Source organism: Musa acuminata, chromosome BXJ1-3 (assembly GCF_036884655.1).
Source record: "Musa acuminata AAA Group cultivar baxijiao chromosome BXJ1-3, Cavendish_Baxijiao_AAA, whole genome shotgun sequence".
NCBI lineage: Eukaryota > Viridiplantae > Streptophyta > Magnoliopsida > Zingiberales > Musaceae > Musa > Musa acuminata.
The window spans coordinates 5,810,456-5,833,443 of NC_088329.1; the positions used below are offsets into that span (position 1 = coordinate 5,810,456).

General features: G+C 37.9%; 2 protein-coding genes across 2 annotated transcripts; one reads left to right on the top strand and one right to left on the bottom strand.

Annotated features, from left to right (window-relative positions):
* Positions 1-1,238: 1,238 nt before the first annotated feature.
* On the bottom strand, positions 1,239-2,008 carry LOC135618848 (ubiquitin-ribosomal protein eS31 fusion protein). Its single transcript, XM_065120171.1, has one exon. The coding sequence runs from the start codon at positions 1,930-1,932 to the stop codon at positions 1,459-1,461; it is 474 nt and encodes a 157-aa protein (XP_064976243.1). The 5' UTR covers positions 1,933-2,008; the 3' UTR covers positions 1,239-1,458.
* A 5,358-nt stretch (positions 2,009-7,366) lies between these two features.
* Positions 7,367-21,442, top strand: LOC135618854 (uncharacterized). Its single transcript, XM_065120180.1, has 9 exons — positions 7,367-7,670; positions 8,483-8,596; positions 8,777-8,845; positions 9,008-9,027; positions 9,097-9,149; positions 9,239-9,269; positions 9,387-9,465; positions 20,865-20,998; positions 21,105-21,442. Exons 1-9 carry the CDS (start codon positions 7,511-7,513, stop codon positions 21,159-21,161), a joined length of 717 nt encoding a protein of 238 aa, XP_064976252.1. The 5' UTR covers positions 7,367-7,510; the 3' UTR covers positions 21,162-21,442.
* Positions 21,443-22,988: the final 1,546 nt, after the last annotated feature.

A 22,988-nucleotide genomic window follows, 5' to 3' on the forward strand; every position in this document is an offset into this window, starting at 1 on the left:
ATACAAGCATGTACTTAATTTTAGAGGTCTCCTCATCGAGGAATTATATTAAATATTTGGTGTCTATATGAAGCATAATTTTTATATGACAATTGCAATTTAATAAAAAATGTACAACCCTCTTCACACACTTGAATAAGCTAAAAAAACCTGTAGTCCAAGTAAATAGAAATACAAACCTATTGTTCCAAATACATGAAAAGGGTACCCCACAAGAGTGAAATCTACAGATTAAACTATCTGAACTCTGAACAACATTTCTGAGGCACTTGAATGCATACCAACTGACGAGAACATGAAAAGTAAAAACCTATAGAGAAGCACGCAATTGAGTATCAAAGAAAAAGAAAATGAGAAGGCACAAAAATGGAGATACCAAATTTAACACCAAAGCATAAGAACAACTTTGTAACAAACAGTAGAAGTTATTATAAGTTCCAAAGAATTATCACAAAATTTGGTGCTAATTCAATGATCAAAGGATGGAAAGACACATTATTTATCATGTGTATGACAGTTTGTACACTTAGGCTACAGAAAAAATATCCTTAAAATCCTTCACTCAAGAACAGCCCATAGCATATGACCTGCATAAAATTATCTGATTATCTAGCACTATCATAGAAAAACTATCACTTCATCACAAGAACTATATTGTAACGGAAGAGAGATATTATACTAACAATACCAAAGGCATTGGATATAGTAAAAGGAAATATTCTGACCATTTTGCCACGATGAGAAGCATTATATATTGTCAAACATCAAAGGAAAATGCATTAACAAGATGTTCCGCTAAACAATTGATATGGCAAAGGATCGGTCAATTTATTCAACAAGGTTAAAATTCACAGCGAGGCACAGTCTGTTAGAAGAACTAGATGTCAGGCCACCTTCATTCTATAGGAATCAGCAAAAACACTCAACTATTAGCGCCAAACAGAAGTGATGCATATGCATGAGAACATAATTTTCGGTGGCTGGTGAATATTTATGCATCAAAGTCAATACCATTAGCAATATTGAAGTCCTATAATAGACCTACACCAAGTCCTTTTACCAGGTGGTAAAAGGACGAGATAAGGGAATCCATACACCTATATACATTCTACTCGACATACAATCTTCACATCAAGCCAAAAGCTAATCCAACAATTACATGCACAGCAATCAAATGTTACGATTCAGAGGATCAAGCTAAAATGTAATCCAAACACAAAACTATAGAAATGATGGAATACAAGCAACCATAGAAAGCATTTTAGAATAAAGAGAAATCAAATTGCCAAATGTATCATCATCCATCATCCTTATCGAGATAAAACAAAGCTAGAACTGCAAAGACAGGACGCCCCTGATCATTTGTCCTCCACGTACAACTAGTTCCAAGTATGAAAACCTATTTTTTTTTTTGCTTGGGTAGACACAAATCCTTAAATCGGGCGAGCAATCACCCGCTCACTCACCTTGCGCCTTCTGGTAGACGTAGGTGAGGCCGCACTTGCCGCAGTAGTGGCGGTCAAAGTGGTTGGCCATGAAGGTGCCAGCGCCGCACTCGGCGTTGGGGCACTCCTTGCGGAGGCGGGTGACCTTCCCGGTGGCATCGTCGACCTTGTAGAACTGGAGCACGGCGAGCTTTACCTTCTTCTTCTTGTGCTTGATCTTCTTGGGCTTGGTGTAGGTCTTCTTCTTGCGCTTCTTGGCGCCGCCGCGGAGGCGGAGGACGAGGTGGAGGGTGGACTCCTTCTGGATATTGTAGTCGGCGAGGGTGCGACCGTCCTCGAGCTGCTTCCCGGCGAAGATGAGGCGCTGCTGGTCAGGCGGGATGCCCTCCTTATCCTGGATCTTGGCCTTCACGTTGTCGATGGTGTCCGACGACTCCACCTCGAGGGTGATCGTCTTCCCCGTGAGAGTCTTCACGAAGATCTGCATCTTGCCGGCGGGGGGTAGCGGCCCACGGACGTGGCGCCGCTGGCTTAAGTTACGACGGCCGGAAAACGCTCTTAGGGTTTCGAAGGATTCAGCTCGATTATATATAGTGGACACAACGATATGCTACCTCGCGAGGCATTGAGACTAAGGTAGATCATATGATCTGGAACGTTGATTTGGTGATTATCGCTCATCATATAATTTTTCACTTCTAGAAACAAAATCTAAAAAAATGATACGTTATACTCCAACCTCTACTCTCTCGTCTCCAATCCATGTATATTGATATTTGGGCATCATGTGATATGAGCTAATTTTTGATATGATCGTGCTTCTATTTGTGATGACTTGATATGAGCAACGAAGTGATGGCATGTTATAAATTACTCCACATGAAAATATTAATTATTAATATTGCATGAAATTATCACGTAAGATCAATAATAGTAGTAGGACTTGGACATCATGCGTTGGTTGCATAAATTATAGAATAAGCATATTTGAGTTCTAAAGTGTTGGAATTTTGATAAATTTATTTAATAAAATATCATCATATTTTATTTTATCATATAAGTATGTAGCACGTAAGATTAGATTAGGAATATTAAAAGGACGGAAAAGGATGGGGAGTGCTTCTTGTGCTATCATCCCTTATCTCTACCTCATTCTTTGTGGGCAGAGAACACATGGGTTCTCTATATTATCTTAATTAATTAATTATATTAACAAAAAAAATAAAATTATTAAAAAAAATAATTAATAATATCAAAATTTATAAAGTAATAATAATAATATTTATAAAATTTATTCATCGTAACAATATTTATATTTGTATCTAAATATAAATATAACCAAATATATTCGATGAACATTGAAAAGCCTAAATTGTTGATGGTGGAAGGGTTGTATTTGTTGGTAGGAAATTGAAAAATAAAAATTAGGAAATAAGATATATGTGACAAAATCTCGATTAGGTTTTGAACTTTTGATGAAATTTTTTTATTTTTTATTTTAATATAGAAATTTTAAATAAAGTAAAATTTTAAATACAATATTTATTTAATTCTTAAGGTTGGAATATTGGTTCAATCCTTAAATATGTATATTTTTATTTATCTTATTTTATATATATATATATATATATATATATATATATATATATATATATATATATATATATATATATATATATCCCGAAGATGATCTTTCAAGATCGACAACTTATTTATAGTTTGGTGTACACCAACAAACATAAAAAAAATAGTCCTCTATCCATATTTCATAATACTATAAAAAGCACCTTGATCACTTAGAATGTTTAAAATATTTGCTATATTACCATATGAAGTCTACCTAAGTCCATTAATTTGACACAGCCTAGGCAAAATGGAGAGTATATAATCTTTACTTCTAGAATATGGGAAAGATAAAAACATATTGAAATGATTAATACAACTACAATTAGCTATAAACTGTATGGTAGATGAAATAGTGGGTGATGAAGCCTGGGATGATAAAGGTGGGTGACAAAGCCATCACCAACTTTACATCTAATAAAAATCATAATTAATTAGTTGTGTGAAACATAATAATGTTTATTATTAATCATTGCACAATTAAATACATTACACATTATTTTGTCTTCATTAGTATTTTCTTGAGCTCTTTGATATCGAAGATATCTACGCAGAGTCATTATGTTTATATTTAAAAATAAAATATTATTATTATTATAAAAATAAAATAATAATTCAGATCCAAAATATCGTCAAATAATTTTGCTAGCATAAGCTAATAATACTCCCAAGAAATAAAAAATTTAATAAGGAACGAATGATGTTGGTAAGAAAAGTAATCAAATAAACTAAGTATTAGTTCCATGTCACTCCTTATATTTTGAGGTTGGCTCATAATCTAAGTGTCTTAAAATGTTGGGTTGTGAAAGTATAGTCCAACATCACATCCCAATCAAATAACTAGCATATCATATAATATTAACTAAAAGGCAAAGGATCTGATTGAAAACTAAATGTGGGTTATAAGTTTTATTTTATGGTCATTGGTGTGATGAGCTTCAGGAATTATTCGTTTTAGTAATGGATGTATTAGCACGATTTTATCATTTTAGAGCTCGTGAGCTCCAAAAGGTAGTTTACTTATGAGTTAATATTTCCTCTACTCTTTAACTGTAGTGTCTTAAGTCAAAGGTGGTGATCCTAGGGTTGAGGCTCGAGATAGTTCTTGATGCGATCTTTTGTGAGACTTCTCGCGTCAACCCGAGATCATAGCCTCAATGACCATATATTGGTTGGCCCTTTGCAACATTTGATATATGGTTATGAGCAATTTTTCCACCACCGACTATAAGAAGTAGAATCAGGTGGGCCTCGAGCCTATCGTGAAAACTTAGATCACCAATGAGGAGTGGGCATCTGGGATGCCCTTGACAAAACGGGTGATGAAGAAGGAGAGAGGCTCATCTTCCTTATGTCTCAACTCGAGTAGAGTGGCTATAGATGGCTTCGAGCACACATTAGCGAGGAAGTGGTGCTTAAACTCTTTTATAACCAGGGGAAGGAGGTGATCGAAAGGGGTTTTAGGTGATTGTACCACTCTTGAGCTGACCCCTTAGGGTCATCAAAAATGCCCAGAAAATTAGGGTGTTGGATGTGTCGAATAATGATATTTTGGCCCTGAAGGCCATAGTGTGTTCCATTGGGTCGAAGCTACCGTCGCAGGCCTCCAATACTAGAAGGCGGAAGTTAGCTGAAAGGGGCTCCTCCTAGATTCTTTGAACAAATGAGGAGATGTTCGAGGTGTCAGACTCATCCTTTGAATGCATAAATTCTTATTGTACGTCATCTAGGTGTTGGTTCATAGTCTAGAGTTGTGCTTTAAGTGAATCCTCCACTGAGTCGATGGACTGTGTCCCCAACTCAAGCTTGGCCACCTTGCGACAAGACAGGGTGTTGAGCTTCACCACTGGGGTATTGGCCCTTCGAGACCCACCTCAATTTATCGAGGGCATTCTAGAGACACTGGTTAGAAGCTTGATGTGGGCGCTCCCAGAGGCGAGAGGGCGAGCGAGGGTTGGATTGCTAGCTGTGGTGCTAGAGCTGCCTACTACCCCAGTTGGGGTTGGAGAGGGGCAATCGCTTGTATTATGTCGATGAATGTCTACACTTGATGGGTAAGGCCTAGAAAGGCATTGGATGGGATAAGTAGATGTCTTGTACTTAATCCTAGAGGGGAGAGTCTAGGATTGTTGAACAGATGCTAGTAACATATTGATGTTTATGTCGAGATGGAGGCATCCACCCAAGGAAAGGAAGGTAGATGTCCTTCTTGCCTAAAGGCATTGAGTGTCGACAGCAGCACTTACTCACTAGAGCGTTCGTCGGGATAAGTTATGGATGGGTATTCTTGCGATATTTGGGCTCTCCTTCTAGTCTCAATCAATGATGATAAAAATGATAGTGCTACCAACTCACCTCGCCACCTAAGCCGAGGAAGCCACCTAAGTAAAAACATGGGCAGACTCACACCAATCATCTATAGTCGTCAGTAGGAAAATTACCCGTCGACCCCTGTCTATCTCGATTCCCGAGAAAAGGCCAATAAGGCCCACTCATCACCTTCGCTCGTTGGCATCTTCAAAGGGAAAGCCCACACGCACACATCAAAGCCGGGTGGCATACAACAACCCAAACTCTACCTTTTAGAAGGAACGACGCAGGGGGCCATCCCCCGTTTATCCTATATATGTCAAGAGCCTTGGTAGAACTTATTATCACAACTATCCTATCCTGATGTCATCCTCAATGATCCCCTGATAGGGTAAGGGACACCCTAACTCATTGCTGGTCTCATGTCACTAATTGCTCAAGTATAAAACCCAAGCCCCCAAGTCAAACAGGGGCAAGTAGTCTCTATCTAAACTCTTATGAGCTTCACTAAGCTCCCCCCACCTACTCTACTAACTTAGAGCGTCGGAGAAGTTAAGTCAGAATATCTTCCAACGTCAATCACTTGTGCATAACCCAAACGTATCTAAGGAGTACCTCAGAACGACACTAAGTACTTCCAGACAAGGCCAAGGCATACCTCGAGATAACCCCGAACCTCCTTTAATAGATAAGCCATTCCCCAATATGATCGCAGGTCAGTCATCAAAATCCTGCAACACTTCATGAGTCCAAATGTCACCTTAGATTTCCGCTCGAGTTGCCATTCTTATCCCGGTGCAGGTCCTTAGGATGAATTTATATACCTTTGAGATCGAATCATACCATGTTAACTCCTTTGTTAATGGCTCCATGGTAACAATAGTGGGTACAATATATTTGTCTTGGTAGTTCAATATCCTCTAACATGAAATAACACACTACTTCCTTCTCGTCAAAACGAAAATAGATGTACACCGATAAGAAAGAGTAGTGGTAGAAGAAGAACCTAATGTCTTCATCCCCCCTCAACTTCCCATGACAAAGCTAATTTAGCTTCAGTGTTAGGGTTAGACTCGTGATATCAAGTTGATTTCATGTGCAGGTGTTGTAACAGTGTCGAATAAGAGACAACAACAATTTCAAATGGCTAGGCAAACAATGTAGCGATTGATCGTAAAGATGACGCTTCTTTATCTGAAAGAGAGATTCTAACATTAAATCAAAGAGAAAATTAGGTTGAAAATTTTACCTTTTGAACGAGCAAAGCAGGAATCAAAGAGAAATCAGCTTTTGGGAAAGCCGAGAGTTCACCGTAAAGCTGCGTTAGGAACATGGGGCTAATTATCGATTTTTACACTTAAAAAATATATATATTAAAATATTTTATAAGTATAAAAATAAAATATTTAGCTTTATTTACTTGAATGTTATCAGTTTTACCGGTAGAAACATAAAAATACGGGCAAAGAGATAATTTTAATATTCTAATCAGTGATGACGGATGACGTCAATGATAACGAACAACCACGTCGTTGAGGGTCGTGAGTGGTTGTTGTGGATGAGGAGAGTAGCGACGAGCGATAAAGGTTGCTTTGCATATGCATTGGTATTGACATAATTATCGATAAAGATATCGAGCGGTATCGCTCATAATTGTGTGGATGCCGATACAAATATAGATCGACTTTCATCTTTTATCGTCATTCACGTTATCCACAATAGTTACTCCGACCACTTCGATCATATCGAGAAAACATCGATATCGAGGGGACATTGCAAGAAAGCAGATGTCAAAAGAAATAAAATTTGATGGATTGTCAAGTGCACCCCTCATCTCAGATATATTAGGATTACACTCGATCACAGTCTAACGCAAATTATCTAATAGGATGATTTTAATTAAAATTATTCAAAATCTGTTCAATTTCCATTGAGGGAATTTTTTTTATCGTCTATAAAAACACACATCCCTATGTAAAAACAACTAACTTTCCTTAACATTTTTGCCCGGAAACCTATCGCTGTCGGCGAAACACAGCTTCTTCGGGCCTTTTCGGGCCATCAATTGCTTACACTTCAGGCTAGAGAGAGAGAGAGACAGAGATCCAGGCGGTCCGACGACGGCGGAGGCGATGACGCACGCCTACGGCGAGCCCTCGTACTGGGACCAGAGATACCAGAGTGACCCGGGGACCTTCGATTGGTACCAGAAATACCCAAGCCTAGCCCCGCTCTTCGACCGATACCTCCTTCGCCACCACCGGCTCCTCCTCGTCGGCTGCGGCAACTCAGGTATCCTCACCCTTCACCCCGTCTTCTTGCTTGGTTCGACGCACCTCTGCTATCGATTCGAGCCCATTAATCTCCGGATGGACGCTTCGTCCTCCGTTTCCCGATCCTGTCCTTTTTGATCTCGCTCTTCGCGACGAAAGACGACCGAATGGGGTTTCTGGGGAAAGAACTCGAATCTTGGGCGCCTCTTTTGTGTAAAAGGGAAATGTTCTTTGTCCCTTTTGAATCTCGGCTGTGATGGATTTTGGTATGCGTGGGTTCAGGTCGCTATCTAAGGGAGAATCGCTTCTTCAAAATCCGAACTGATGTGCTATTATATGCTTTATCTTTGCTGCATTGATATGCACCAGAAGTATTAGTCTAAAGCAAAACAACTGATGTGGATGTCTTAATTTCTTCTACCTAAAACTGATAAGTAATCCATATCGTTAAATGAATTCTATAATTCTCATGCCAAGTGTAAGCTCCTTATTTGAGTTTTTAGGTAGACCCTTGAAATATCTGGTGGAATTTATGGATGATAACATGATAACAAAATTGGCAGACAGCTTAATTTTATATTATGGGTGGACTTTGGCCACCTAATACGTTTTGCCTTTTGCATCGTTGCACAAATCCCATTGGTTTCTTTTAGAAAACTGGTCAATATATTTTTGTTACTCCTTGTTGCGGACTTAAGCCGATCATCCTAGATTCATCAAATATCATTAATGCTTTTGTACTGACATGTATACTGGTTTTTATATACTTACAATTTTACATTCTTATTGATGATTATTAGCTTGTCTGGTCTAATGTTCAAACTTCAACAGCACTTGGTGAGAGCATGGTTGATGATGGTTACCAAGATGTTGTCAACATCGATATATCATCTGTGGTGATAGAAGCTATGCAGATGAAGCATATGGATAAACAAGGACTCAAGTGTATCCTTTAACAAAACATTAAATTGTTCTAATTATAGGTTTTTCTGCCTCCATTCTTTTTCCCCTTCAGTTTCTGGACTGGACAATGTTATTCTCTGCTTTGCTTGTTATTGTTTTAATATGTCTTTTTTTGGATAAAATATTGTACTTCCTATGTTTTCCTCTTTACCATATTCACAGATATTAACATGGATGTACGAGATATGAGTTTGTTCCAATCTAGTTCATTTGATGCTGTTATTGATAAAGGTACTCATGCAATGATCGGCATTGTGGTTAAAATTTTCTACTATAGATAATTCTAGCAAAATCTCTTGGTTTTTCGAATTTATTTATTGATTTTCTTTAAGTGTATAGCATCAAATTTTGTGAAAGTAGTGCAAGGTTAACTAAGTTACTTTATGTTTGCAGGAACCCTTGACTCTCTCATGGTGAGTGTACAATAACTAAGATCCTTCTTCTCATTGTAATATGCTGATACTGGAGGTTTTGTATTGTAGTGTGGACATGATGCAATGCAAAATGCAACTAAGATGCTACTGGAGGTTGACAGGTAAAATTGTATGAAATAAATTTATGTCTTTAATTAAATTATCAATTGTTTGACATTGAGTGGACCCCTCTGTATATCAATCTCGTCAGGGTCCTCAAGGATAAAGGAGTATATATCCTGGTATCTTTTTCCCTTGGATTTTCAAGCTCAGTACTTCCGAGTAATTATTCACTTTGCATTCAGAGAAAGAAAGCATGTATCTTTTTGTTATATATAACTCTTTTTTGGCTAATTCAGATCACATATGGAGGTCCAAGTTACAGATTGTATATGTTAAGGAGTATTCAACGCTGGGCTATAAATCTGCATGTAATAGGTTGGCTATCTTAGTTTTAATTTGTTTCTGCTCTTAATTTCTGAAAATTGTTGTATCTTGTTATACCCCCTGAAACATTTGTGTTTAATTTAGTATTTTCTATGATGTGAATGGGTGAAAGAAACAAAACATAGAAGGAGAAAAGACGTGAGGGGAAGTGGGTGGGGAATTTCAGTATCCAATCTTTGATCATTCACTTTATTTATGAGCCAACCAGGCTAGTAATGTGAACAAGATCTTGACTAATCATCCACTAGTGGATGCATACATCTTCACACCTAGAGTGTTTATGGACCAAGAAAATGATTTTTCTGGGAGAATTATGTAATGAATATATGAGTAGGAATGTAGGATTGTCGTGTGATAAAAAACCGTATATGATTTTCGAAAGTAATATGGGGTTATAGATACACTTGTGCTTGAGTAGTTTGAAAAATGCATAAATTTTAAAGTTAATTTGTTGTGAAAATTCTAAAAAAGTATTGGGGCTTTTGATAAAAGATGAATCTGATAGTTTCCATATGGAAATCATGGTGTTCTCAGGATGTCATGAAATCAATCATTGAGACCGAACTTTTAATTGTCTTTGCTTTTGAGCCGCTGAATATGTTGATGTTCTAATTTAGAGCACAGTGATTAGGTGGACACTGTTGGCACTTGCTACTTGGCAGTCGATCCATTATTTCGTCCAAGTAAGAACGTCATAATATTGGTCCACTTATTTCATTTTCTCCTTGGAGTATGTTGTCAGCTACATTGTTATTTGCTTTTATTTGGATGAATGACTTCATTATTTCAACTGTTTATCTTCTTGCTTCTTTTGATTTTTTTTGCTTTTTGTGTATGTTGAGTCGGTTCTCCATATCCAAGAAAAGGTTTTATTATATATATATATATATATATATATATATATATATATATATATTCATTAAGAGAAACAAGCTAACTTGTAACTTTCAAATGCTAGGGACTGTTTCCTATAGAAGCTGCATGATTTAGGTTATCAGATGTCAAATGCTGTCTATAATAAAAAAGATATTCAGGAACATTATTACTTTATGATTTTGTTCTGATGATGGTAACTCTGTCAATGTAATGTTTTGGATGATGAGGGTGTTATGTATTGGTGGAACATGTTGACACACCTATTCTATTTGATGACTGTATATATCTGGCAGCCTTATCATCCATGAAAAAGCCAGCTAAAAATGGTCCACATTGCAGCAAACAACTTTACCTAAATTCTATACTAAGCCTTTCATTGTGTCTGTACTCTTGTTCTTCTACATGTTTTAAATGACTTATCAACCAAAACAGGAACTCGACAGGCATTTGTGATGTCTTGACCCAATTTTTGAAAGGCTAGCTGATGTGGGACAATCTTAATGTATTTTTTATTTGAATAAATTTAATTAGTTTATGAGTGCATTTTACAAATGTCATAGGTTGCAAATTGAAAACATATTCCAAAATCCCAGTCTAGGATTCACAATTTCTGGTATGTACCAGTCAGGTGCTTGACTGGCACAGTACTGTCCCATACCAGTGTACACTGGTATGTACTGGATTTCGAGGAAAACATTAAAATACCAGAAATCAAGAAAAAGAACCCTATTTTATCCCTTTTTTTCCTCCCCTTTTCTGGTTATATACAATCAAATTAGATAGCTTCAACTAGAATTGGGTCTATAAAATAATAAATGAGATGTAAAACAAAGACAAATACCTAATTGGACTTGTACCGATACCTCTAGGACCACTGCAGGTCCGGTACCCCAGATTGAAGCCCTTGGTAGTGCTCCTACCAGATTCAAGGCCTGTCTTGCCTACCCAATCGATCCTAAAAATTATACAATAAAATGAAAAATATTATGTAAAAGATGAGTTCCAAGCATAGGTTTAATAACTTGATATGCAGACTACCTTTCAATTTCGTATGTGCTGCCTTTGCAATATAATATGATTCTAATTTTATATATTAGTCATTATCTTTAAAATAAATATATATTGAGGTAGGTGTAGGCTGAGCTTAGAAGGTTTTTCCTCAAGTTTGGTCCTGAATGTAATCGGGCTTTAAGGTATTTATTAAAACCTGACCTATGTAGTTTTCTACTTGCTAAAAATCCTGCCTTTTTGTGAGCTGCTGGGCTTTGGCAATAACAATGTCTATCTAATTTTTTTTGGGATGTAAAGGCTATGGGGATGAGAGATGGTGGTGATAGGATGCGAATAAGTAAATTTTTTTGAGGCAAATGGATGTAGAGAAAAATTTCAATTTAAAGGGTGTTCATTACGTGTCTATCTAAGCACTAATATACTGGTCTAGGTAGTGTATTTCTTTGTTAATGTTGATACAAATATGGATTTATAGTATCATTTATGGATACGAGAATACCTTTAATGGTTGAATTTGTTATGCCAACTATCATCGGAGAGATTTTTTTTTTTTTTGTAATGAAAGAAAAGCTGTGACTTGAATGGATTGAGAAAAGAAATTTTGATAATGTAAGGAGGACGAAGGGAAGAAGGGGGAGCAGAACTGGATCCAAAGATGTTTTCTTTCTACTTCTCTAATGTTTTAATCCTTTTATTTTAACACAATGTTTTTCATGGAAACTGATCCTCAAATATGAATTTTTTAAATGGATTTCTAACACTGACATGTGACACATTATTTTTGTTGCTTTTATTTTAACAGAATGCTTTTCGTGGCAACTGATACTCAAAAATGAAGATTATTTTAATGGATTTCTAACACTTACATGCCACACACAGTTTTTGTTGATATCTTCTGATTTTTTGGATTTTATTCAGAATGGAGAATGTTCCAAGTTGTATATAAGTTATGCCATATTATTCTAATATCGAGAAAACAACTGGAGATTATCTAATATCAGGATACTAGAAGCTACTGGATCCTTCAAAGTAATATTCATCTTACTAAAGGTAGAGGCTTTGCTGTGGTACTCAGTTGCATGCTGCAGACTTCACTCATGCAAAGTTTTGCTGGAGATGATATTTGTGCTTTGGCGTTAAAAGGATTGAGCAAATACGTCAAAAGAAAATGATTGAACTTACTTACTGTGTCACTGTAGTGACTTTGACATACAGTGATACTTTGATGTAACAATGAAATGGAAGACTTCAGAATGATGAAATGCAAAGAGATGAAGTAATCAACTGCCATAACGAGGCAGCTATTTGTGTATACATCTTTTTAACGTAATATTAATTTAGGTAGTCAAATTATCACTTTGGAATGTATATAGTTAGAAGCTTTGCGAAGGAAGCATCAAAAACTATATAGGGTGATTATGGATTTCTGGCTGAATATTTAATCTATGACATATGAGGTCTTGTGATTAACCAAGCCAGTCATCTGAGATGCCAATGATTTGCATGCAGATGCGTAAATGATATGAACTTTTCAAAATTAGATGGAAAGTTTGTTTTATTACACTTTCAAACATGTTCATATGCTGTTGATTGACTGTGATAACCAGCAGTTGAGTCGGATGTACTGCCTATTCATTGATGTGGCCCTAATGAGGAGAAAATTTAGGATGAATGGGAGTTTACGGAACCATATAATAGCTGAGATTACATATCAACAAATATGGTGCCCTTATAACCAATAAAAAAAATGTGTTAAAAGCTTAAAGGAGTTGGTGTAAATTACCAGAATTCCCTAGATGTAAATATATATAAGATGCTAGATCTGGAAAACATGGCTGTTTTTTTTTTCCAGAAGATTCCAATTACTGATGCTGAGATTAGAAGGGGTCTCTGCAACACAAAAAACAATGAAGGCAAAGATGATGGCATTGAGTTTTTTTATTTATGAGATCTAGAAGGTGCCTTGGTTACATGAGCTTATTTTGGCAAGACAACATGTGTGCACCACGAAGGAAAAGTACAGCTTCATTACCCAGTTAAAAGAGGACATCGACACCTGTATTTGAGAATCTTTTTATAAACATGGTGCAATTATGATGTAGAACAAAGTAAGGAAGTAGAGAGAAGGTGCAATCTTTTTTGTGAGATAAAGAGGCGCGAGTTGGAGACCAATGAAGATGCAATTCTTTTCATTCAAATATGAAATGTTTGATCCATTAACAAACTCCACTATTTATGGAGGTTTAAGAGCCTTGGTACAATTAACGAAGACAATGATTGTCAAGAGTAATCTTCTAGGGAATTAGTATGTTTTTTAGAAATCCAAAATGTAACTTCTAGGATACCTAAATAGTAAATGAGTGTACTTAATACAAAAGGAGTCCTTAAAAAGACCAAAAGACTTTTAAATTTTCAACACAACTCTTAGGATTTCTAGGCCAACTAATTGATGACTTTTCGTTGATCTTTTTTTTCTAGAATAAACTTTTTTGAAATCCTTTGTAAAGTTTGATGGTTCTCCATAAGTCTCCCCTGATGAAAAAGAACTCGATCCCAGAGAATGATCTACAAGGTACTGGTTCAATAAGTCTAGTGCAAAGTCTCAAAGTTCCTTCAAAGTAATCTAAGTAGCATCGGAAGCTGGACGATCATGCCACTTGACAAGATCTAGTAACAGGCATAATAAGGAAGTTATCAAGAATGACCTTTACGTCATCCTGTGTAACTGTGTTGTGGGAGAATTGATGCTTTGAGAGGATTATCACCTGCAAGAACACCGGTAAACAAAGGAGGCTCAAAAGTACCATGATATGGAGTTAAATCCTCTAGATTGAAAACTGAACTAATATTTAAGTTGAAAGGCAAATCGAGCATATATGCGTTAGATCCCATTTTTGGATAATGAGGAAGGACCAATGACTCGTGTATACAACTTTTTGAATGTGTTTTTAGGGAATCTCTCAGGGCGAACATGAACCAAGACATAATCGCCAACTTGAAACCTTTGATTTCTACAATGTGCAGTAGCAGTAAGTTTATAACTTTCATTACTTGGGGCATTTTGTCGACACTCGGCATGTAGATCAGGAATCTTTTAAGCGATGGAGTGTGCTTGTTATGAGGCACAATAGCCAAGTGGAAGGAGTGCAAGGTCAATAGAGGTGCGAGGAGTATAGCTTAGGATAGTTTGAAATGAACTTTTTCTGATGGGGTGGTTGGTTGAGTTATTGTATGCAAATTCTACAGTGGGTAAGGTTAAGCCCCAGCTTCTATGTTTTTTCCTAACTAAACATCTAAGAAGATTTCCTAAGGAATGGTTAACAACCTCAGTTTGACCATCTGTCTGGGGGTGAAAGGCTAAAGAGAACTATTGGAGCATGATTGTGAACAAATGCCCTATAGGTGAACTTAGGATTTATTCGAACTGGGGCTTAGGGAGTAGGTAAAATTCTTGATTTGAAACTATGTATTGTGGAGAATGGACATGCTGCCTAATCGATTCATTAACCTCCTTATTCATGGGTCGTTTTTCAAGATGTTGGAGTGCTCTTAGGATTTGGGTCATTTGGTCACATAACTGGTTCAACATTGTGTCATGTGTTAGGATCAAGAGCACTAAGAGGGGGGGGGGGGGGGGGGGGGTGAATTAGTGCAGCGGAAAACTTTCGACGATTAAAACTGCGTTCGTACGATAAGAGCGATTTCGGTAGAAAAGTCGATTCGTAAATCACTTTAACTTGTGATCAAGCAAGATGCAGTTAAAGCGAATCTATAAGGGCAGTTTGCAGTTATGATGGAAATCAGAATGTAAGCGCAAACTGAAATATGATGTTCGTACGATAAAACTGATTTACGTCTAAACACCGATTCAGAAAATACTGAACTTTGAAACACGATCGTAAATTCGCAGAAGGCAGTAAGCTATTGAGGAGGTTTGCAGTAAAAAGATAATATGCTCAAAGTAAATGCAAACTAGAGAGCACTGCGATTTTAGAGTGGTTCGGTCAATCTTGACTTACATCTACTTCTGGCTTCCTCCACCGACGAGGTCACCGACGTCCACTAGAGGCCTTCCTTCAATAGGCGAAGGCCAACCACCCTTTTATAGTTTCACTCCTTTTGACGGGCTTAGGAGACAACCCTTACAGAATTTTCTCTCCTCTCTTGAAAGATCAGAACTTGGAAGAAAAGAGGGAGAAGAACTTTTAACTCATACAACACTTTTGAGCTCTACAAATCACAGAGTAAGATAAGGATTTCTGTGGTTTTCGTTGCTCTTTCATTGCTGAAAGAGTGGGGTATTTATAGGCCCCAAACCAGTTTGAATTCCGAGCTCAAAACTGTCAATTCCTGGAATTCCGGGGTCTGGCGGTTGCACCGCCTGGCAGAGCTCGGAGACTGAGCCTCTGGGCGGTGCCACCGCTTGTCAGGGGCGGTTGCACCTCCTGCCAGAGCTCGGAGACCGAGCTCAGGCGGTTGCACCTTTATCAGAGGCGGTTGCACCGCCCAGCTAGAGCTCGGAGACTGAGCCCTGGGCGGTGCCACCGCCGATCCAGGCGGTGCCACCGCCGATCCAGGCGGTGCCACCTCTGGCCAAGTAATCTGGGTCCGAATGGGCTGATCCATTCGGCCCAATTTGGGTCTTTCAAGGGCCCAATTGCCCCAAGATTAAGTTAATGGGATCACCTCCCATTTCTAACTTAAATCATCGTGCTAACTACGAATTTCTTAAGACATTTACTGCAACTTGCTTCGGTGCATCAATCGCTTCTTCCGGCGAGCTTCCGGCGAACCTCCGGCGATGCTCCGACGGACTTTCGACAAACTCTTGGACTTGCGACGATTCACTTGGCGAGTTCCGACGAGCTTCTTTTGGCAAGCTCCTGGACTTCTCGGATTTGTTCCCGCAGAACCTCCGATGACCGTCTGAACTTCCGTCGAGCTCTCGAACTCCCAACGTGATCATAGTCTTGACTCCGGCGCAACTCCTGCTGCATGTCTTTCTTTCATCGTAGTTAATCCTGCACACTTAAAACAAAACTTCGATCGAGACAATTAATTCTAAGCAATTAACTAAGTTGTCGGGCATGTCATTGGTCCCTCAACGCTTCGTCCGATTCTTCGGCGCATCGTCCTCTCCTGCGGCCTATTGCCCAATCGGCCAGTTGACTCCGCAACTCCGATATCCTTGGCGCAATACCCGCTCTTCTTGGCCCGATGCCCAAGTCCACGGCCTGAAGCCTTTTGTCGATACGTCGACCGATCCATCGGCCCGACGTCCAATCTTCTGACATGTTCCTCCGGCACAACATGATTTTTCCTGTTTTAATTTTCTCATCCTGATCGAAGCATCCAGCGTCACTCAAAACGCAGATTAAAACATAAACACATATCAAGTGGTTTCATCATCAAAATACGAGATTCGACATCATGATATGCTAGTTTGGTCCTAAGGGTGTCTACGTCACTCTGTTGGATTAGGGATTCGTTAGGATTGACTTGGTTTTCACCTTGCCGAGTCCTGATTCTAATGCTATCGACATATTACCTTTCGGTAATAAGGTTGTTAATTGTTGCAATGCACAAGGCAGATATGGAATGCTTCAAATGGTTCTCACTTTTTGTTTTTTTTTGTTTTTTTGGACAACTGTCAAGGGTTCAAATTTTAGTGGTATTGTAGTTGTAGTTAAAGGGGAGAGAGAGGATGATTCATAGAGATAAAACAAAGAAAATGATGTTTTTTTTGGGGGGGGGAGAGAGAAGCGATGAAAACCATGATCTAATTAAATATACAAATTTTCTTTTCGACAAAAAATATTAGTAAATTTACTCGGCATTGAGAGCTATGTGGTCCACCAATTTTGTGGAGAAAATCGCCCCAAAGTCTAACTCCACACGTTGATTCTTGAGTGTTGATCGAAGCATTTGCCACTAGTTGGAACTCAATGGGGTACAGGGCAGGTTTCTTGATGGGCTCTGATACCAGACTGATGTAGAACAAAGTAGGGAAGTAGAGAGAGAAAGGAGAAGAGAAGAAAGAGAAGTGTGAGATAAGTGAGGAGAGTAAAAGCCTAAAGAAGATGCAATTCTTTTCATTCAAATTTGAAATGTTTGATCCATAACAAGCTCCACTATTTATAGGGGTTTAGGAGTCTTGGTACACTTGATGAAGATAATGATTCCCAAGAGTAATCTCCTAGGGAATTAGTATGTCATTTAGAAATCCAAAATGTAACTTCTAAGATACCTAAATAGTAAATGAGTGCACTTGATACACAAGGAGTTCCTAGAAAGACCAAAAGACTTTAATTTTCAACACAACTCTTATAATTTCTAGGCCAATTGATAACTTTTTGTTGATATCTTTGCTCAGAATAAACTTTTCTGAAATCCTTTGTAAAGCTCGATGGTTCTCTATCAAATTATCTTTGAAACTTTAGTCTAGGCTAATGATTGCGGTAATTAAGCTAGCCCTGACCACGTTTTGGTTCAAACTGGAATCGAACCGGGTCGAAACTGGAACCGAATTGATCTGGTAGTTCTCCAATTAACTAAATCGGAATTGGCCAGGGGTGTTTCGGTTTTGATTCCTAGGTTTGGGAAACCGGAACCATTGATTCTGGAACTAACGGTTTCGGTTTGGACTGTTGGTTTGGTCGTTTTTTAAAAATATAAAAAGGTGCGGTCAAATAGGACTATTGACTGACCGTTGTGTTAAACGGTCGGGCCCAATGGTTTGTGCTAACCCAATGGTCGATGGAGGAGCAAATGACTACTTTGCCCCTCCCAACAGTCATATTGATGACTATTTTGAGGCTTATTTTGGTTATTTTATAATTAAAAATATAAATATCTAAAATAGATAGATTGACCCATTTTAACAACCAAATAATAGCTTGTTTTTGGGCCATTTTAGGAAAAAATATTCAAAAATATAAACACCCTCTCAAACCCCTCATTCTTCCTTACATATTTGATTAAGAACTCTTTCAAGCTTGAACGTTGGGAAGCTCTCTCCCTAATTCCAATGGTAAGTGGAAGCCACCACTTCACCACCAAGGAGGTTTTAAAAAAATTGACCATGGCAACTCAAGAAAGCTAACACATCAACATTGATTCCAAGCTGAAGGAAATCGATACGATGACCAAAGTCAAGTTCGACATCTTCATGCTACACTTAAAGAAGATCTGAAACATTCATGACTTCTTCCATGTCATATGCAATTACTGTGATTAAAATTTCAAATTCAAAAGGAGGAAGAGGATATGAAACTTATTAAAAGCATATTTAGAAGAAACATCTAATATAAGCCGGAGGAAATCGATACGACGTCCAAAGTCAAGTGGGACATCTTCATGCTACACTTCAAGAAGGTCTGAAACATTCATGACTCCTTCCATGTCATATGCAATTGCTGTGGTTAAAATTTCAAATTCAAAGGATGAAGAGGATATGAAGCCTTTTAAAAGCATATCAGAAGAAACATCAAATATAAGTTGGTATGGAGAAAAGTTAAACGCAAATTTTTGGGTACTCTACTAATCCCACTTTTTATTTTTTATTGAAAAAAATCATGAAGCGTTAACTAGATTAATTTTCGTTGAACATTTATCTTTTAGTTTGGGTGAAAAATCGGTTTTGTTGATGATTGTCAAGAGGTTTTAAAGTCTGCCGCATCCTTGAACTACTCTTACCCGTACTTTACATAATCTTTATAGAAAAGGAAAAAAGGGATTTACAAAAAGTTTTCGAGCTTTAGATGATCGTGTTTTTATCTGTTGCTGATATTTGGAGTGATCACTGGTAAATGCACTCCTACATGAGAATCACTTGTTGTTGGATTGACAGTGATTGGACCATACAAAAATGAATTATTGCTTTTAGAGTTTTTGATAAACGACATACAACCGATAATATTTATAGAATGATAAAAATAATTTTAGAAGAATATTATTTGGTTTTTTAAAATTTTTCCATTGGTCTTGATAATACAGTGACAAATACCGCTTTTATTCCGGAATTACAACAAGTATGTCAACCTGCTTTTGGTGGTATTTTTTCCCATGTTAGATGTGCTTGCCATATATTAAATTTATGTGTACAAGGTCTTAGATCTCTTGAAACTTTTCTTTCTCTCATTAAGCAGGCTATTTCATTCTTGTGGGGTCATCCATAAGTAATGAAAAAATGAGCCAGATTTTGCAAATTAAATAACAGGTCCAAAAAATTTAAGGATATTTCTATATGATGGAATTCTACATATGAATTACTGAAGGAATTTTTTGAATATAAAGAATTATTATACACTTTTATTGCAAATAATGTTAGGCAAGTTAATTTATATTCACGACGTTGGATTGTGTGTAAAAGAATTTTAGAAATTTTAAGAATTTTTAATAATACAACATATACTTTTTTTGGTGTTTATTATCCTACTGCCCATATATTTTTAGTTATTTTTATTAATATTGTTGGTGCCTTAGAAGAATATCAATATGATAATGATTTAAATATATGACTAGAATGGCTATGAAATCAAAATAGACTAATTATTTTTTTGAAATTCCATCGGTTTATTTAGTTTCTTGTGTTTTTTATCATTGTATTAGATTAGATGGCTTAAGTGATTATTTAATCACTTATTATGAAAGTTTAAAATTAGATGTTGATATCAGTAATAAAACTAGGGAAATTAAAAAATTGGTTCGAAACATTCCACATCGGAAGTGATTAACGATTTATAATTTTACTCAATTTTATATTATTTTTTTAATATTATTACATATTTACACTCATTATAGTTATACATCTATTTTTTTTTTCGAATTTTAGAAATAAAATATAAATTTTCTTCATATTATAAAAAAATTTAAATAAAAATAATAAAATAATATCTGTTCGAACCAAAACCAAAACTGAAACCGTCGGTTGCAGATTTGGTTCTAGAATCGACCCTTGTCGATTTGATTTTGGTTCTAGGTTTTGCCAAACTGGAACCATTGGTTTCGGAACCATGGTCAGGGATAAATTAAGCTGCTAAAAATATATATTATTTGGAGTAGAAACCCTTTGATGTGCATTGGCCTTTCCATGATATCCTGGTGTAGGTCAGAAAGAGGAATAAGTTGTGTTGCCTGTTATAATATGCAAATGTTATATGCATATGTATCGTAACAGTATTCCAATTTAGTCATATAAGGAACTGATCTCTTTTTGGGAGCTTTTCCGACTCTATTGAAGAATCATGTAGTGTGTTATAAAACTTGCTTCTCGTGTCCTGTCTATGTGAGATTATAATATGATGTGCTAATAGTATCTGCTTCTTCTTTGAATGAACAAGTGTGCCTTCCTAAATACCTGTTTTCTATTAACTATCCTTCCATGTAACATGACATGCGGTGCTTTCATTCTGTACATTTGAGGTTGTATGTAACATGCAATTATTGGATAAACTTGGTTAATTTCTCTACTCACTGACTGCCACTCAATTCCTCTATTGAAGATAGAGTAGAGAAGAGTCCAGGGCCGAAGACTTGGACGCTGACCAATCCGGTGCCATTAAATACCGATGGTAGCTCAATTGCTACACTTCTCGGTTCAAACCCTGAAGTCCATTACATTTATGTCTGCACCAAGGTTAGTATAGCTTTCCAAATCTTTATATGCAGGACTTTCATTTCTCTAAACTCGTCATCTGATTACCCAATTTGTGAACTCCTCATGCTGGTATGCACACTTTCAGCTTGAATCTCAAAGACCGCCTCAGAATGAGACTGACGATGTCACAGCCGAACAATAGCTCCAGATATTGATAGGGGGATCCCATAATTCTTGGGCCTCCCACCGTGGGAAACTGTGACACTGGAACGAGGAAAGAATAATTGCTGTATTCTGTCTGTATTCATTTTTGGGGAGTTACTCTTATTTCCCAAACGGAGTTGAGCTGGGTTTTTGCACACTAATCCTTGTTCGAGGAGTTTATCGTGTGCGTGTGTGGGATTGGGCCACTAGTATACTTTCTGAGATGCTTAGCTGATAGCAATTTTCGGATATTCCATCGTGATCAGTTCTGAATCTTCATCCTGTGGTTTTTATATAGAGTTGCTGACAGTCGATCCTCACGAGCAATGCAGCCATTATCGACACTGATGAAGCTGCACGCATGGCAATTTTGAGTGTCCTGTGATGTTAATCGTACAGAACCTGCACGGACATTGATCCATACCCCTGTTACAGATGTAAGAACACTGAACCACCATGTCACCTCTGTATGATTTTGTTTAGTAGTATGGCTGACGTGCCTTTGGTTTATCGTTCTTTGACTCTGCCAGGTAAGACTGCCAGAGAGTGATCTGTATCGGGTGCAGTGTTGTGTCTGACCAATTCCTTCTGGTTGACTAACCGTCCCCGGAAGCTGCCTTCCCCTGATGGCCGGTTCACCCTTTTCCACCTTTCCCTCTCTCCAGCCACGGTGCAGAGCAGCCGTCCTTTTATGCAGAAGTAAATCTCGAACCTTTCTATGGCATCACGTGAGAACTCGTCCATCTCCGGAAAGCCTTCTGGGTTTGCGAAAAGTAGTTTTCAGATACATTTCTTTGGCCAGAAAGGGGCTCGGATCGGTCACCGTATGGGATCACGCTGCCCCCTTCTGATTGGCGAGAATGGCGGGGCCAACATGTGGCCCACTTTTACCATGCAGCAAAACGCAAAAAAAAGCACCTTGGAGTAAAAGGCCGCAGCCCTGCCGGACAGCGGTGGGTTGGTCCCCACGTGGCTCGCATGAGATTCCCTTCGCGGGGGAGGGGCACCACTTGAACCGCCCAATCGCTTCGCTGCCGAGGACGCCCGGGCCCGCGCGGTTCCGTGTGGCGCAAGCAATCGCAGCCCTCGGCGCATACTGACTCCTTATGCGCCATCACCGGACCCGCATGAATCATATTTCGCGCCTCGCGATGATTACGCGAGGGCGACTGCCCACGTCACCGTGACGCATGCCCTCGTCGATTGGTGCGTACGCGAGGCTGCCATTTTCACCCGGATTTCACGTATCTACCCTTTGAATAAAAAAATTGATTTCAACGTCATTAAATTAGAGAATAATAACTGACCATAACATATTCTTATATATATATATATATGTGTGTGTGTGTGTGTTAATCTTAATATCCATATATGTATATGCAATTTTTTACCTTATATTACACGGTAAATCACCGTATCTAACGATATACGGTTGGACGGTAGAGTGTCCGATAAACAACGCTGCATCGGAGAGTTAAACCATAATTGCATCCCACTATTTGGTAGGACCGTATGAGGTGTGGTAGCTCTTTGACCATTCAACTTTCAGATGTATATATTTGATTATAAGAATAATAAATGTGTTTGAAATTGGAAATTGGGAGGAACAACAGTTACTCGCAGCAATCGAGAAACGCATCAAGCAAATAAATAGAGATGGGTTGTACTAACCTCTCTTTGGGTCTGTTCCCGGTGTGAAACGGGGGCTTGACTTCTCTCGTACCACTTCTGCTTCCTCTTGGTTAAAAATAATCGATAAAAACATATATAAGTAAAATAATAATAATAAAAACGCTACGCCTCTCTCCTTTTCTTTTTCTTTTGG

Excerpts from the sequence above, each read along its gene's own strand:
- LOC135618848 (XM_065120171.1), bottom strand. The coding sequence starts at position 1,932 with ATGCAGATCTTCGTGAAGACTCTCACGGGGAAGACGATCACCCTCGAG.
- LOC135618854 (XM_065120180.1), top strand. The coding sequence starts at position 7,511 with ATGACGCACGCCTACGGCGAGCCCTCGTACTGGGACCAGAGATACCAG. Across the intron at positions 7,671-8,482 it reads CGTCGGCTGCGGCAACTCAG|CACTTGGTGAGAGCATGGTT; the intron begins GTATCCTCACCC and ends AAACTTCAACAG. Across the intron at positions 8,846-9,007 it reads TGATGCTGTTATTGATAAAG|GAACCCTTGACTCTCTCATG; the intron begins GTACTCATGCAA and ends TTATGTTTGCAG.